Below are 14,845 nucleotides of genomic sequence, written 5' to 3' on the forward strand. Positions count from 1 at the left end.
TTAACAAAAAAATAAAAAAAGATGTGGCATTCCCGAAACATGAATAGGAAAACTATTTTTAAAAAGAGATTATTTGGAAAACAAAAAAAATTGGGGGAAATTAAAAATATGATAGTGGAACTGAAAAACTTAACATTAGAACTTGGAGATAAAATTGAGGAAATCTCCCAGAAAGTAGCACACAACAAAGAGAAGAGAAATGGGTGGTGGGGAGAGAATAGGATAATTAAAAGATCAATCCAGTAGGGCCAATATCTAAACAATAGCCATTCTGGAAAGAAAGGAAAGAGAAAATAATGGAAGAAATCATCCAACAAGTAATTCAAGAAAATTTCCCAGAATTAAAGGACAGAAGTTTCCAGATTAAAAGGATCCTCCAAGTGTTCAGCACAATAGAGGAAAATAGTTCCACACTAGGATTCATCATTACAAAAGGTAGGGACACTGAAGATAAGTCGAAGGCCCTAAAAGCATCCAGTGTAAAGAAAGAAAGATTTCATACAATGGATTAAAAATCCGAATAGCATCAGATTTCTCAAGTTCAATACGAATGGCTATAAAACAATGGATCAATGTCCTCAAACTTCTGAAGGAAAATAACATCCAACCTAGATTTCTATATCTAGACAAATATCAATTAAGAGTAAGCACAGAAAAAAGACATTTTCAGATATGCGATGACTTAAAACATTTATGTCCTGTGAGCTTTCTGTCACAGAGTTCCTGGAGAAGGAGTTCTCCAAAATGTAGGAGTAAACCAAAAAAATGTAGGACAAAGTCTCCAGAAACAGGAGAGTCAACATAAGAGAGGGATAAAGGGAATTACTAGAATGATGATAAGAGAACGTTGCAGGATGATAGCAGGCTCAGAGAGCAACCAGTGCAGAGCAGAGCAGATCAGAGGTCTCCAGGAAAATGGAGAGAAGATTTAAACTGGGAGAATATGGGGGTCAATAGTGGTAAATACACTTAACAAACACTAAGCAATGAGAAAATAAGACAATTACTAATTCCAAGGAAAGAGAAAAGTACTGTAAAGAAAATGTAATTATAGTGTTTTGCATGGCTCAGGAGTGTATGATAATGTAGACACTGGATACTGGTCTTACCAAAATGATGACATAATTAGTTTAAAGAAGTGTGCTTGGATTTAGTGAGCGGAGAGGGTGAAAAAGAGCTACAACATCATTTTCTATAGTATGAAGTCAATAAAGCCCCAAACTGAAAAATCAACAAGGAGCAGTATATTCATGGTATTTAGTAATAGGGAGATAAATACTTAAAAAAAAAAGCTAAAAGAGTTTTTAAAAAAGAAGGTTGCCTCTGGAAAGTAGATAATCAGGGGAAGGAGTTGGGGATGAATTTTTTCATAATAAATTTTGAACTAGTTGAGTGTTTAAACTATGTGCATGTACTGTGATCAAAATATTTTTTTAATGACTACAGTTTTTACATATCCACTCCATACTCCAACAGGCATAGTCTCAAACTCATTTGTTCAACCTTTGTTTTCATTTGCATCAAAAGAGAAATTAGAGCCCTGAAGTTTTCCTGAGCATTCTAAATATCTCAACATATACATGTTGTGTCAATATCTATGAATCCAACCTTCCTGGTAATCCCAGAAATCCAACATGTATAGAGGTCTCGTGGACATTTCTTGCCCATCAATGGTAGAAGACCGTGACCTTACCTCCATGCATCGCATCAACTCGGATCTTAAGTTGGCCCGGCCCAGTCAGCAAACTCTTAATGGCGTTAAAGTCAAAGATGGTCCGAAGGAGGTTGAGATAGATATCCACTGGGTCCACTATCTCCACTAACAATGGGAAACAAAGGGAAACATCAATGACCATATCCACAAAAGATACTTGGAAGCATAAAAAAAGAATCACTACTCTAATAGCATGAAATTCTGATCACAGTCCCATCAAAATCCCACGTACTATGTGGGAAGTGAAGTGTCCATTTGTAGACAAAATCACAAATTAAGGCACAATCAAGATGTTACAACTTTTTCAGGTGATTAATGGATATAAATAATATCAAGTTATAAATTCTTCTTTGCAGGTGAAAAATCAACCACAAGAATAAAGTAGTGAAGACAAAACTGTGTCCTGTTATCCTTACTCCCACCTTCTCTCCTCCACCTCCCTCCCCCAAAATGCACACACCTCAATGCTAAGAGACATCTTGGCACACTCAGTTGCCTCTCCCGTGGAGGTTGGCCAAAGAATGACTCAGCTGGTGTGAAACAAATCAAGGAATGACCTCAGCACTGACCCCTATTTTCCAAATGCCATTGTGCCAACTAGATCTGGGTTCAGAAATGGTCATGAAGGATATATTCCTGAGTTTGCATGAAGTCTCTTGCATGCCCAATCTAGTACCAGTTTCAGGGCGAATGCTAGACATTTAGAAATCCTCATTAAACACAAATGTTCTCCAGTGTCCAGCACCACCCAATGACCAGGAATCCAAAACAAGTCTTTTCCATTTATTTGACTGATACATAAAACCCAGAATACATTACATTTTTCAGACTTGGCAATTAGTACATAATTAATACTCAGAAAGTACTTTTCCTAGAAGTAGTAAATATTTGACTCTTTAGGCCTTGGTTTTTAAATTCATAGTTAAATTTTGAAAATCGTATATACTGTTTTTCAAATTTTTCAAACACATATTACTTTGGAATCCTGAAATGCTTAAACTCCACCAAACATATTACCAAACCACTTTTAATAATTTTCAGTAAATCCAGGTGCAATATGAATGAGATTTTAATATGTAATATGAAACTATCCCTTCATCTGGTCAAAGACACATCTAAAAGTATTTTTCCTTGCACTTAAATCAATGTAGTATGCATGTCCATTCAAATATAATATAATTGCTTTTTACAGAACACAGATAGTTCTTAATCATATTTTGACATGAGGAGGATATTAATCTATAAAATAAAGTAATTAACATTAATCTATATGAACTGTTCACCTAAGAAGGGTTAAAATGGTAAACTTTATGTTATGTATATTTTACCACAATAAAAAAATTAATCTAGAAAATAAAAGGTTATGTCCTGAATACGTTAGAAGTTAGAAGTTTATACTCTGCAGTATAGGATAATATTTTTGGCAATTTCATTCTGGTTCTTTCATTCTTGAACCACTTGTCTAAACACATTTGGTATTTATAGCAGATAACACATAGTATCAAACAGAAACGTGAAAAACAAGGACGCAAGTAGAATTCAGTGAAATTTGAAAGTTCACCTCCCATAGTTCATCCTCTTGATCCTTTAAGTGAAATGCCAAGGACTGACTTGTTTCCAATTAACTCAAGCCTTGCTCGACACTTTAAACAGCAAGAGAACAGCACATAAATTATCCCAAAAAGCTATCTCCAAATTCCTCTTGGGAGCCAGGGAATCTTTCTAACCACCTCCTGGAATCTGTAGTATTTTAGAAAACTCATCAAACCAGCAGTGTGGCTGCAGCAATGGGCCTGAATCTCAGCTCACCAAAAATCTAGGTCTCTTGGACAACTAATAAAATGGTGAAGATATCAAAAATAAATAAATAAATATAACTTCTTCCTGATGGTGAAGGCTGATTTTTCTCACTCATCTTATTGTCCAGTCCTTCCAAACATATGTAATCAAGCACATTTAAATCATTTTGTTTAATATAATATATCCCTTGCTTTTAGTTGTCGGGCCATTATGTAGGCCTGTGTGTGTGTGTGTGTGCGCGTGTGTGTGTGTGTGTGTATGTGTGCACGCTCCCAACTAGATTAATAAAAGCAGGCACCATTTCTTCCAGTAAATATCACATGGCTTTCAATTAATTTCTGCTGACAAGCTAAGCAAACAGTTGACTCAAAATCTTTCAAGAAAAATGTGGTAGAGTTGGCCCACTCCGTGACTCCTGAAAAGCGCATTTCAAGCTCTTCTCTGACCCTAAAATACCGCATAGCCATGAGCCAGGTAGTTCATGTTTTTAGCTAAGTTAAATTACTTGTAAAATAAGGATACCAGCTTAATACAAACTGTATTTAGTTTAAGCTTATAGGGGCACTAAAGGAGTAAAAAAAGGTTAGTTTTATTGCTACTTGCATGCCTTTTAAGAAAAAGCAATATGATAAAATAGAGGGAAAAAATGACATGCATATACATGGTATTAATGTTATACAGTTCAATATTAACTTATAGCATGAAAGGTTATAAGTACTTTAGATATCTTATTCACTCTATAATATAGGATAATATTTTGGGGAATTTTATTATTTTCTTTAATTCTTTTTCTTTTTTTTCTTTTTGGTGAGGAAGATTGGCCCTGAGCTAAGGTCTCTTGCCAATCTTTCCCCTTTTTGCTGAGGAAGATTGGCCCTGAGCTCACATTTGTGCCCATCCTCCTCTATTTTATATGTAGGACTCCGCCACAACATGGCTTGATGAGCAGTGCATAGATTTGCACCCAAGATCCGAACCTGAGAACCTCGGGCCACCAAAGCAGAGCGCGGACTTAACAACTACGCCACTGGGCTGGCCCCTGGTTCTTTCATTCTTGAACCACTTGCCTAAATCCATTTGGTATTTACTGAATTCCTTTGTAAAATCTCTTAACAGACTCCTTGGCACAGAGCAGATGATCAATAATTGTATATTGAATCAGGCTGAACTGCATGGTTCTGGCTTGGAAAAGAAACGCCTACCTTCCCTGGGAAATTTCAATAACCCACTACCCTGTTGAGCCTCTTTTTAATTATCTAAGGTATTCTAGCATCTTCACCTTAATTACTTAGAAAAACAAAGACATATTTTGGCCATTCACAGCCTGTTCTTGGAACGCTGTCGAAGAGTCAGCCATGAAACTTGCCCTATGTTGAAAATGATAGAGCGTGTGGAAAGCGGTTTTTGAAAGTTGCCAGTTCTGAATATCTTGGCTGCTCTCATTTCCCTCTGCTCCTCAGCCAGATTACATCTATTTATCAAGTGTCACTCCTGAGATTGATAATTCAATCGCTTTCAAGTGTGTCCTCCCCTGCAGACACCAGAGTCACCCCCATCCACGGAGTTATTCTGACTTCTTCAAAATATAATCTATTACCTCTAAACGGTTTGAATTTGTTCTCCAGGTCAAATTCTTGTCTTCCTAGTCGAGAGAGGTCGATTCGAAGGTCAGGGCATATGGCATATTCCTCGATTGTTTTGCTGATCTGATAGATTTTATCTGAGACGACATCTGGCGCAGGACCTAAAATTTGAAAATAATGCACCACCAAAAATAAATTTTTTTAAAAGTGTCCAGAATTTCAATCAGAGAAATGTTACCTCCTCCTCCACCAAGCAGGAGAAAGATCCATTTGTTCTCCAAACAATGGACAACATTCACAGTTCAGTTAGCCTTGATATTTCTCATGTTGTTTTCATCCACTATGGAGGAAATTTGGTCAGCCTCACCTGTTCTTTGTAAGCTAATAACCTACATGTTTGTTTGTTTTAATCCACTTCTAAGCAATGATACGTCTTTCCTAAAAATAGTTTCACATCTGCCAGGGAGACCCGCTTATGTAATCAGCTTTATTCAGGATATGAGACACAAACAGGATATGCATTTGACAGAAGTGAGGGATTCCAGATTTAAACTGTAGCTTCCCAAGTGTACCTAGAGAAAGAAAATATGATTCCTACTCCCAGGTCTGTGCCTAGATGATGCATGAGCTTACCAGGGTAAATTATTTTCCCCAACTCACACTCTCTAGTGACTCCCAAGTTTTTAAGATGAGCTTTAGCTAAAAATCTCAGATACATTTCCTTACAAGGTCAAGTTAACAACTAAGCTGTGACAGATTTTAAATGAAATCAACAGTTGTCCTCTTTTGATTTTTCTTTTATTTTTAATTTTTACATCTTAATGCAAGCCACTTTAGATTTCTTGCAACAAGTTTGGGAATCAAATAAATAAGTAGATTGAAAGATCTAAAATATAAATGATAGATACATAGATAAATAGATAGCTGTGAGTATTAATCTCACCTACCAACTATATTATAACTTTCTACTGAACAGAAATTATTTCTTGATTTCTTTTCTATCCCAATCCTTAGAGCTGCACTGTCAAGTACAATTGGCTACTGAGCACTTGAAATATGGCTAGTCAAATTGAGATGTGCTGTCGTCGTAAAATATGCACCAAATTTCGATGAGTTCATAGAAAAATATAGATTGCATTAATAATTTATATAGCAAAATGTTGAAATCATAATATTTTGTATACGTTAGGCTAAATAAAATATATTATTCATTTCACCTCTTTGTTTTTATTTTTTTATGTGGCTACTAGAGAATTTTAAATTACATATGTGACTCACAATATATTTCTATTGGACAGCGCTGCCCTCAAGCATAGCACTGTTACTGCCCCCCAATAAATGCTCATTGATCATATAAGTAAGAATAGTGCCCAAACTCATCAAATTGCATACACTAAATATGTGCAGGTTTTTTGTATGTCAATTATACCTCAAAAAAGCTGTTAAAAAAAATGAATATGGGCCGGGCCCGTGGCCTAGTGGTTAGGTAGGTCCCAGGCACGGACCTACACCACTTGTTGGCGGCCAGGCTGTGGCGGCGACCCATATACAAAATAGAGGAAGATTGGCACAGATGTTAGCTCAGGGCCAATCTTCTTCAAGCAAAAAGAGGAAGATTGGCAATAGATATTAGCTCAAGGCGAATCTTCCTCAGCTAAAAAAAAAAAAAATCAGAAATAGCAATAGCCCCATTCCAGCAGGTGGGAAAGAAAAGGGTCTAGTAGATTATACTCACATTTTCTTGTCATATAGGAAAAGTGAAGACCACAAAGAGATAAACACAGCCCTTCTAACTTCACTTCTCACCATTTTTTACCCTTTTGCAAAACTTAAAAAGTAAACACTCTTGTTTGGTTTTTTGCATTTTTTATGCTTGCTAAATTAAAGAATGCATGAATATTCCTCTGGCCCCTAGCTGCCACGCTATGTTCTTTGGCTGTGTCCATCCCTTTTGAAAAGAAGTCTCTCTCTGAGTTTTAATGCCAAAGCATACTGGTTTCCAAAAGTACAACAGGTTCTGGCATGTTAGATAACTTTCCATGATGCCACCCAACCACCCATGTTGATAACCTCAGAGTTCGTCACCAACCTCAGCATTCCCTGACAACTTCGAAGTTCCTTGACATCTTCCATTCCAAAGACTTTCCTCTTCATTTTAGTCAATGCCTGGTACAGTCACACCTTATGTCTTATTGTCTCTCGAAATGCTTCTTTCAAAAATATCAAAATTGAGTGTCCTCAGCCCACTAGTCTTCCATCTACCCTGCTTATCTTCCATCTACCCTACTCTGCACCTCTGCTGACCCTGCTCCTCATTCCCATGCTGACGCCCATCATTGCTTGATTAATCCCAGGCCCTCAGGCCATTCTGGTTTCATTGGTTTCTTATCCCAGGCAAGACCCATTTGAGCTATGCCTTTGTTAGCATAACAACACAAGCCAACATTTATTGAAACTTACATTTACCACACTTCATACTTTATATGGAATTTACCACTCACAAAAAGCAAAAGAAGTAAGAATTATTATTATCCTCATTTTCCAAATGGGGAAACCGAAATTGCAAGAAGTGACCTTAACCAAGGTCACAGACTTGGTAATTGACAGAGGCTGGATTTGAATTCTAATACTCTGATGTCAGCTCAGACACTCTTAACAGCTACCAGCCCTCTTGATGCTCTGCGATGCCCACACTGCCATGCCCCAACCCCGGGACATCGCCACCGTCTGCTCCCATTGCTACCATTCCCAGACTCCCATGCATTGCTGAAGGTACTCATGAAATTACACAAACTGGCTCCCCCCAAGATTGAGGCTGCTTAACTTCACCTGATCTTCACAACCCCTCAGGAATCCTCAACAAATTTCCCATAGTACCTTTCACAAAACATCTCCATTTATCTCAAGTCCCTTGTCTATTCTTACCCCATTATCTTAGCAGGCAACCTTTCTTCTTAATTTTTTTTTAACAAATATAGGCAACTATTTCCTAAAACTTTCATTCTGCACCCCTCAAAGTTGCTTCTTCCCCCATCTTCACCTTGTTACTCAGTTCTGCCCCCTTCTTGGTATCTAGGTTCTAAATGAACTCCACAGCTTACTAATTCTGTGACACTGGTCAAGTTTTTTAAACCATTTTATTCCTCAGTGACTTCATCAGGTTGTTATGAGGATTAAATGAGATAATGTATGTATGCAAAGTTCTGAGTATGGTGCCTGGCACATTTTAAGTATTCAAAGAAAAATCAGTATTTTTATTATTGATTCCATTTCTCCTCTAGCATCTTCTCTTCTACTTCAAAACAAACTCAGAATGGTCCTGTCCTCTAAATATGTTTTAAAAGCAACATAGCTCCACGTGTCCCATTTCCCTGGATATGCTTACTAATTCTATAGACCCTTAGCCTTTTAATTTATTCCATAAGATGTATCTGTATGACACACAATCAGAAGAGATGAATACCTCTTCTGGAAAAGAAGTTATGGTAAAACTTATTCTACTTTTATTAGGGAGAAACCAACCGAATCTGTCTATGCCATCAGGAATGTCAGTTTCATTAATGACGCCAAGACATACAAACATGAAGAATTAAATGTAAAAGGAAGGACTTTCAACATAGTTAAAGGCTAAATAAGTTCAACTCCTTTCCCATATTCAAGGTATGACTGAATAGGTCTCATAACCTCCTATAGTTTAGTCTACAAACAGGGTATTTAAATAATATCTTCTCCCTTAATGCCTCACAGGATATCATAGAGATGACTGAGATGCTTTTGCAAGATATGAAGTCAGATATTAATTTCAAATGCTTACTTGAAATCCATTGTTTAGTTTGGCAACTTATATATTACATTGCTCTACAAATTGTCATTTTCTGAGCCTATTCAATTTCCTATGTTATCAGTGTATAGAATACCTGCACAGTGTATATTTTTTCCTAAAATATTCAGTAGCTGCTGCAAGACTAGATGTAGGTCTTAAGTGTGCTTTTCAGTGAAGCAGGGTTTCTCTGAGCATGCCTTCAAAGACAAGGCACTTCATCAAGTGTTGTGTTTTTTTTTAACACTTGACATGAATAAAGTTCTTTGTTTGGATAATATCCAAAATGGCTGCAAGAAGGGGGAGATAAGTATATTCCCTTCAGGATGTGCTATTTTTCCTGGGGCCAGGAATAATTCATAATGGTAACTGTTGCTGGTTAAAATTCAGCTCCCACCCACATACACACGAAGACACAGTGTTCTAGATTAAAAGAGATTTAAGAGACTTAACAATCAAATGCAATGCATGGTTTTGGGATGAATCCTGGTTTGAACAAAATAGCTATAAATAACATTTTGAAGACAATTGGAAAAACGTGAATACAGATTAGGTTTTAGATCACATTAGAGAATTAGTGCCATTCATTAGGTGTGATAATGTAGTCATGTAGGAATATGTCTTTCTTTTTAAGAGATGCACTCAGAAATATTTAAGTGTGAAATGTCTTCATGCTGTAATTTACCTTAAAACTCTTCAGGAAGAAAAAAGATAAGCAAAATGGAAAAACAAAGTAATGGATACACGCTATCCATTTACTACTTTCTCTACCTTTATATACGTTCAAAAAGTTTTTTAATTCATCCCTATACACATATCCCACTCCACCAGGACCTCCAAACTATAAATTTCTGTAAATATAAGAAAAAGTAAAATAACTCTAAGCATTTCAGTGAGAGAAAGTCAACACTATAGGAAAGAGAGTGTCCAGGAATCATGCTAAAATATCATTTCTCTGGCCCAGAGCAGCCGTGTGACCTTGAGCAGATAACAGCCTCTCAGGGCTTTGATTTGTTCATCTGTAAAATGAGGGGAACGCTCTAAATGACTTTGCGAGTATGTTCCAACTTTAAAATCCAGAGTCTTTCCATATCAGACAAGCATCCGTTATTCAACCATTTCACTGTGCTGAGGAGTGTGAGGAATGAAGAGATCAAGTGGGTTCAAGATCTCTTTATGCCACTTCCCTGTCATGTCTCCTTGGGCATTGTGATGGTTAATTTTGTGTGTCAACTTGACTTGGACACAGGGTGCCCAGATATTTGGTTAAACATTATTCTGGGTGTGTCTGTGAGGGTGTTTCTGAATGAGATTGACATCTGAATTAGTAGACTGAGTAAAGCAGATTGCCCTCCCCAATGTGGGTGAGCCTCATCCAACCCACTGAAGGCCTGGACAGAACAAAAAAGCTGAGTAAGGGAGAATTCGCTCTCTCTGCCTGACTGTCTTCAATCTGAGACAACGGTCCTCTCCGGCCTTCGATGCCAGACTGGAAGTTACACCACTAGCTCTGCTGCTTTTCGGGCCTTCCGACTCAGATGGACCTATACCGTTGGCTCTCCTGGGTCTCCAGCTTGCCAACTGCAGATCTTGGGACTTCTCAGCCTCTATAATCACGTAAGCCAATTCCTTCGCTGGGCCCTGGGGAATGTGAGTCTGTGTGCTAGCCCATTAAGATCCATCCTTCACTTCCCAGCCCAGAGGGTCCCTCGTGGGCCCCCCATTGTTCTTCAAAGCCAAATGTTTTGGGGGCTCATGTCTCAGAGGCTGGTCTTAAAAGTTGAGGTGCCCCAGGTTGGATACAAACCCTTCACTCCTCAGGGAGAAGCTCCAGGTTTTGGGTTCCCTCCCCACTGTGTGTGATGTGAAGGGGTCACTCCACCACTTTTTAGGAGTCTTTTTGTTTTTTTTTTCTCAGAAGAAATTGTTCAATATATCTGTAAATTTGGTGTGTTCACGGGAGGAGGTGAGCCCAGGATCTTCCTACATTGCCATCTTGAACAAGAACCCAGCCAATTCCTTAGAATAAATCTCTTTATATCCTATTGGTTCTGTTTCTCTGGAGAACCCTAGTCAATACAATCACCTTACTGGGTTTTTCTGAGCCATTTCCTCTCCACTTGCTTGTCTATGATGAGAGGGTCATTGTAAGACTATGATAATACAAGAGGAAAGAAATCATGATGAGTAAGGCATATTCTGAACCACATACCTCCATTGGCAACATTAAACTTCACTCCAAACTCTCCCCCTGGTCCTCCAGGGCAGTGGCTGGCTGTCAGGATGATTCCACCAGCTGCCTTGATCTTTCTGATAATGCAGGAAACAGCAGGTGTCGACAAGATGCCATTCTGTCCAATAATCAGTCGTCCAATCTAGATCAGCCAGGAAAAAAAAATCAATCCAGTTACATGAGACTGAAGGCATTTCAATGGGAAAGTGCCCCAGGCTCTGTTAATACACAGTAAATCACTTGGCAAGATGAACTGAATGAGCTTTAGGTTAGGGATCGGGGGAGGGCTCTGGGGTTGTCTCTCATGCTCAATGTCTGGAAGACCATTTGGGGGCACCCTCATCTAGCAGTCAATTATTAACCTGTAAAATTGGATCTGCCTCATTGATTTTCAGTAGTTTGAAACATCTGCTTTTGATGAGCAAAGGATTAGCTTGAACCACACAAGAAGTTCTTAGCTGGTTACTGGCTTAGAAACTCTGTACATCCACATGCTAGAAATTACAAGAAAGGGGGCTGGCCTGGTGGCGCAAGTGGTTAAGTGCGTGTGCTCCGTGCGGCCCGGGCTTCGCCAGTTCGGATCCCGGGCGCACACCAACGCACTGCTCGTCAAGCCATGCTGTGGCGGCGTCCCATATACAGTGGAGGAAAACGGGCACGCTTCTTAGCACAGGGTCAGTCTTCCTCAGGAAAAAAAGAGGAGGATTGGCAGATGTTAGCACAGGGCTGATCTCCTCAGAAAAAAAAAAAAGAAAGAAAGAAAGAAATTACAAAAAAAAAAGAAATGGAGCGCTTCTCTGCTTCACCCCCTTCCTCTGCCTCAGCACAAGCTCATGCAGGAGGGACCTGACTTCCTACAGCCTCCTCGTCAGCAGGTATATTTTAACTGCACTCAGAACAACCACTCTTCTGAAGGCAAGAATTTGATTTCTGCCACTAAGTGACAGCATGTGCTGGGGACATCAGAGAAACTATCCAGTCATGCTAGAGGGAGATCTGGAGATCATCCATGGGTGTGGCCAGACTCTTTCTACAGCTACAAAACTGACTTTAAAAAAAGAAAGCAACACAGCCCGGAGGGGCATTACTTGGTATACTTTGTTTTAAAATAGAGCCCAGTGTCATCCCATCCAGGGGTTCTCAAATGTTACTACAAATTAGAATCACTAAGGAAACCTTAAAATTCCCAGTACTCAGACTGCATCCCAGACTAACTATGTCGGAGTCTCTGGGGGTGGCATCAAGGCATTTGTAGTTTTAAAGGCTCTACAGGTGATTCCAATGTTCAGCCAAGCTTGGTGATCAAATCCCCTTGTTACTCAAAGGACCAGCAGCATGAGAATCCCCTGAGAGCATGGTAGAAACGCAGAACCTCGAGGCCCACTCAAGAGCTGCTGAAGAAGAATCAGTATTTTAACAAATACCCTCCCCTCCTTCCAGATAATTCATTTGTCCATTAAAGTTTGAGAAGTACTGATGTAGCCCACAAGCCAGAGCAAGCTCTAGCACCCCGCTCAACAGCAAACTTACCCTGGCACTAACTATGGCATTGCTAGAAATGGGTCACTGATCAAATACGACAATGAGGGAAGATACAGAAAAATTTAGAAAGAGCAAACACAGGAGCTCCAAAAACAAAGCAGTCTTGGGATGATCTAGTACAGAAAGACCCACATACCACTACCCCAGAGCATGTATTTTCAAGTGCAGGAGGCAGGTTATAAACAAATAAGCCTAATAATAAGAATAGTTACTAGTTGGATACATATTAGGAAGGAAATCAGCAGGATTCTGTGATAGACAATAATGGGATGTCAATATTAATAATAACGATAACAATAATAATAATAGCTAAGGGAGCTTGGATTTTATTCTCAGTGCAAGGGGAACCCAGTGAAGAGTTTTAAGCAATGGAAGTGACCTGATTATCATTTACATTTTAAAAGATCAGAGACTGAGCAGTCCAAATGATCTTATTTAAAAAAAAATTTTTTTAATAAAAAGCAAGTCATATCATGTCAGCAAAACATTTCAATCACTTTCCTTGTCCCACACCAACCCAACATATAGCCAAAGTCTTCATCATAGTCTACAAGGCCCTACATGATCTGACCCCCATCGCCTGCCATTCTCCACTTCCCTCCCTCCCTCTGCTCCAGCCACACTGGCTGGTTTGCTGTTCCTCAAACACATCAAGCGCGATCAGGGCCTTTGCGTTTGCTCTTACCTCTGCTTAGAGCGCTCTTACCAGGTGTTCACACGCCTGCATCCTCCTGTCCTCTGGGTTTCTGTTCCAATGTCAACTAATCAGAGATGGCATCCTCGACAGCCCTATATAATACAGCACTCTGAAGTCCCTAATTTCCCTATTGTCCTCTATTTCCTTTACCCTGCTTTAATCTTCTGTATTACATCTGTTACCATCTAACATTTTCCATATTGTTCATTTATTTCCCCACTATTTATAAGGTCTAGGACTTTGTTTTTTCAGGGCTATATTCCAAGAACCTAGAACAAACCTAGCGTGTAGTAAGAACACAATAAATACATGTTGAATTAATTAATTGAAAAAATTAATGAATAGACGCTCTGTGAAAAATACCTTAGAAAGTGACAAGAGCAGAAGGAGGAAGATCAGTTGGAAGGCTATCTCAGCAGAGCTGAGTGTGAAGAGTGTCTTGGACCAGGCTAGAGGCAGTAGAAATGAAGAGAAGTGATTATATATGAGATATATTTTTGGAAGGAGAATGAACAGAACATGTAGGTGGAATGAAATATGGAAGAGAAGAGCTGTGGTAGCCAGTCTCCAAGATAGCCCCCAACAATCCTTGCCTTCTGGCATTCTTGCCTCTGTGACATCCCCTCCCACACTGAATAAGGCAGATCTGGATGATTAGTAGAACATTGCAGAAGTGACAGTGTGTGACTTCCAAGGTGAGGCAATAAATGACATCGTTGCTTCTGCCTTGCTCTCACTCTGGGGGATACCAGCCACCATGTCATGAGATGCTCAAGGAGCCATGTGTAGGCACCTGTATGGGGAGGAACTGAGGCCTCCCACCAACAGCCAGCACCAAGCTACCAACCGTGTAGATGAGCCATCTGGCAGTGGATCCTCCAACCTCGGTCAAGCCTTCATATGACAAAGCCTCCACCAATATCTGACTGTGACTAAGTCAGAACGATCCACTTCTTGTCCCACAGAAACTGTGAGCAATAATAAATATTTTTTGTTATTCAAGCCACTAAGCTTTGTCATAATTTCTTACATAGCAATAAATAACTAATACAAGGGTGGCGAGGAAAGGAGTCAATACCCAGATTTCTACCTTTAATAACTTTATGGATGGTGGTGCCGTTTATCAAGACAGGAAAGACATAGGACAATCATTATACTCATATTATATCCAAGATAAAGTATGAGCGATGATAAACTATGTTCCATATGCTTTTGTTAAAATTTATTTAGTCATTCAGTCATTTTATTATTACCATGAAATGGGCAATGTAGAAGACCCTGCAGATACAGCAGTGAATATAATTTAGTCAATGCCCTCAAGGAATAACACCGTAGGCTCAAGAATCTGAAAAATATTTGTAACTTTTGTTCATAATTTTCTCTCTCTCCCATTTTTCAGAATAATTCTTAAAGAAATGATCTTTAAAAGAGAAAAAGTGTGTCTCTGTAGATGTTT

The 14,845-nt window shown here is 39.0% G+C and overlaps 1 protein-coding gene across 1 annotated transcript in view; it reads right to left on the reverse strand.

The window, feature by feature from the left end:
* PGM5 (phosphoglucomutase 5) overlaps positions 1–14,845 on the reverse strand; it is a 174,738-nt gene that overhangs the window by 143,814 nt on the left and 16,079 nt on the right. The window contains exons 2-4 of the mRNA XM_058565304.1: positions 11,130–11,292; positions 5,112–5,258; positions 1,694–1,819 (exon numbers count right to left, since the gene is read on the reverse strand). Of these exons, the coding sequence (XP_058421287.1) occupies positions 1,694–1,819; positions 5,112–5,258; positions 11,130–11,292 (436 nt within the window). The remainder of the gene's footprint in view (positions 1–1,693; positions 1,820–5,111; positions 5,259–11,129; positions 11,293–14,845) is intronic.

This window comes from Diceros bicornis, chromosome 22, assembly GCF_020826845.1.
Source record: "Diceros bicornis minor isolate mBicDic1 chromosome 22, mDicBic1.mat.cur, whole genome shotgun sequence".
NCBI classification, from domain to species: Eukaryota; Metazoa; Chordata; class Mammalia; order Perissodactyla; family Rhinocerotidae; genus Diceros; species Diceros bicornis.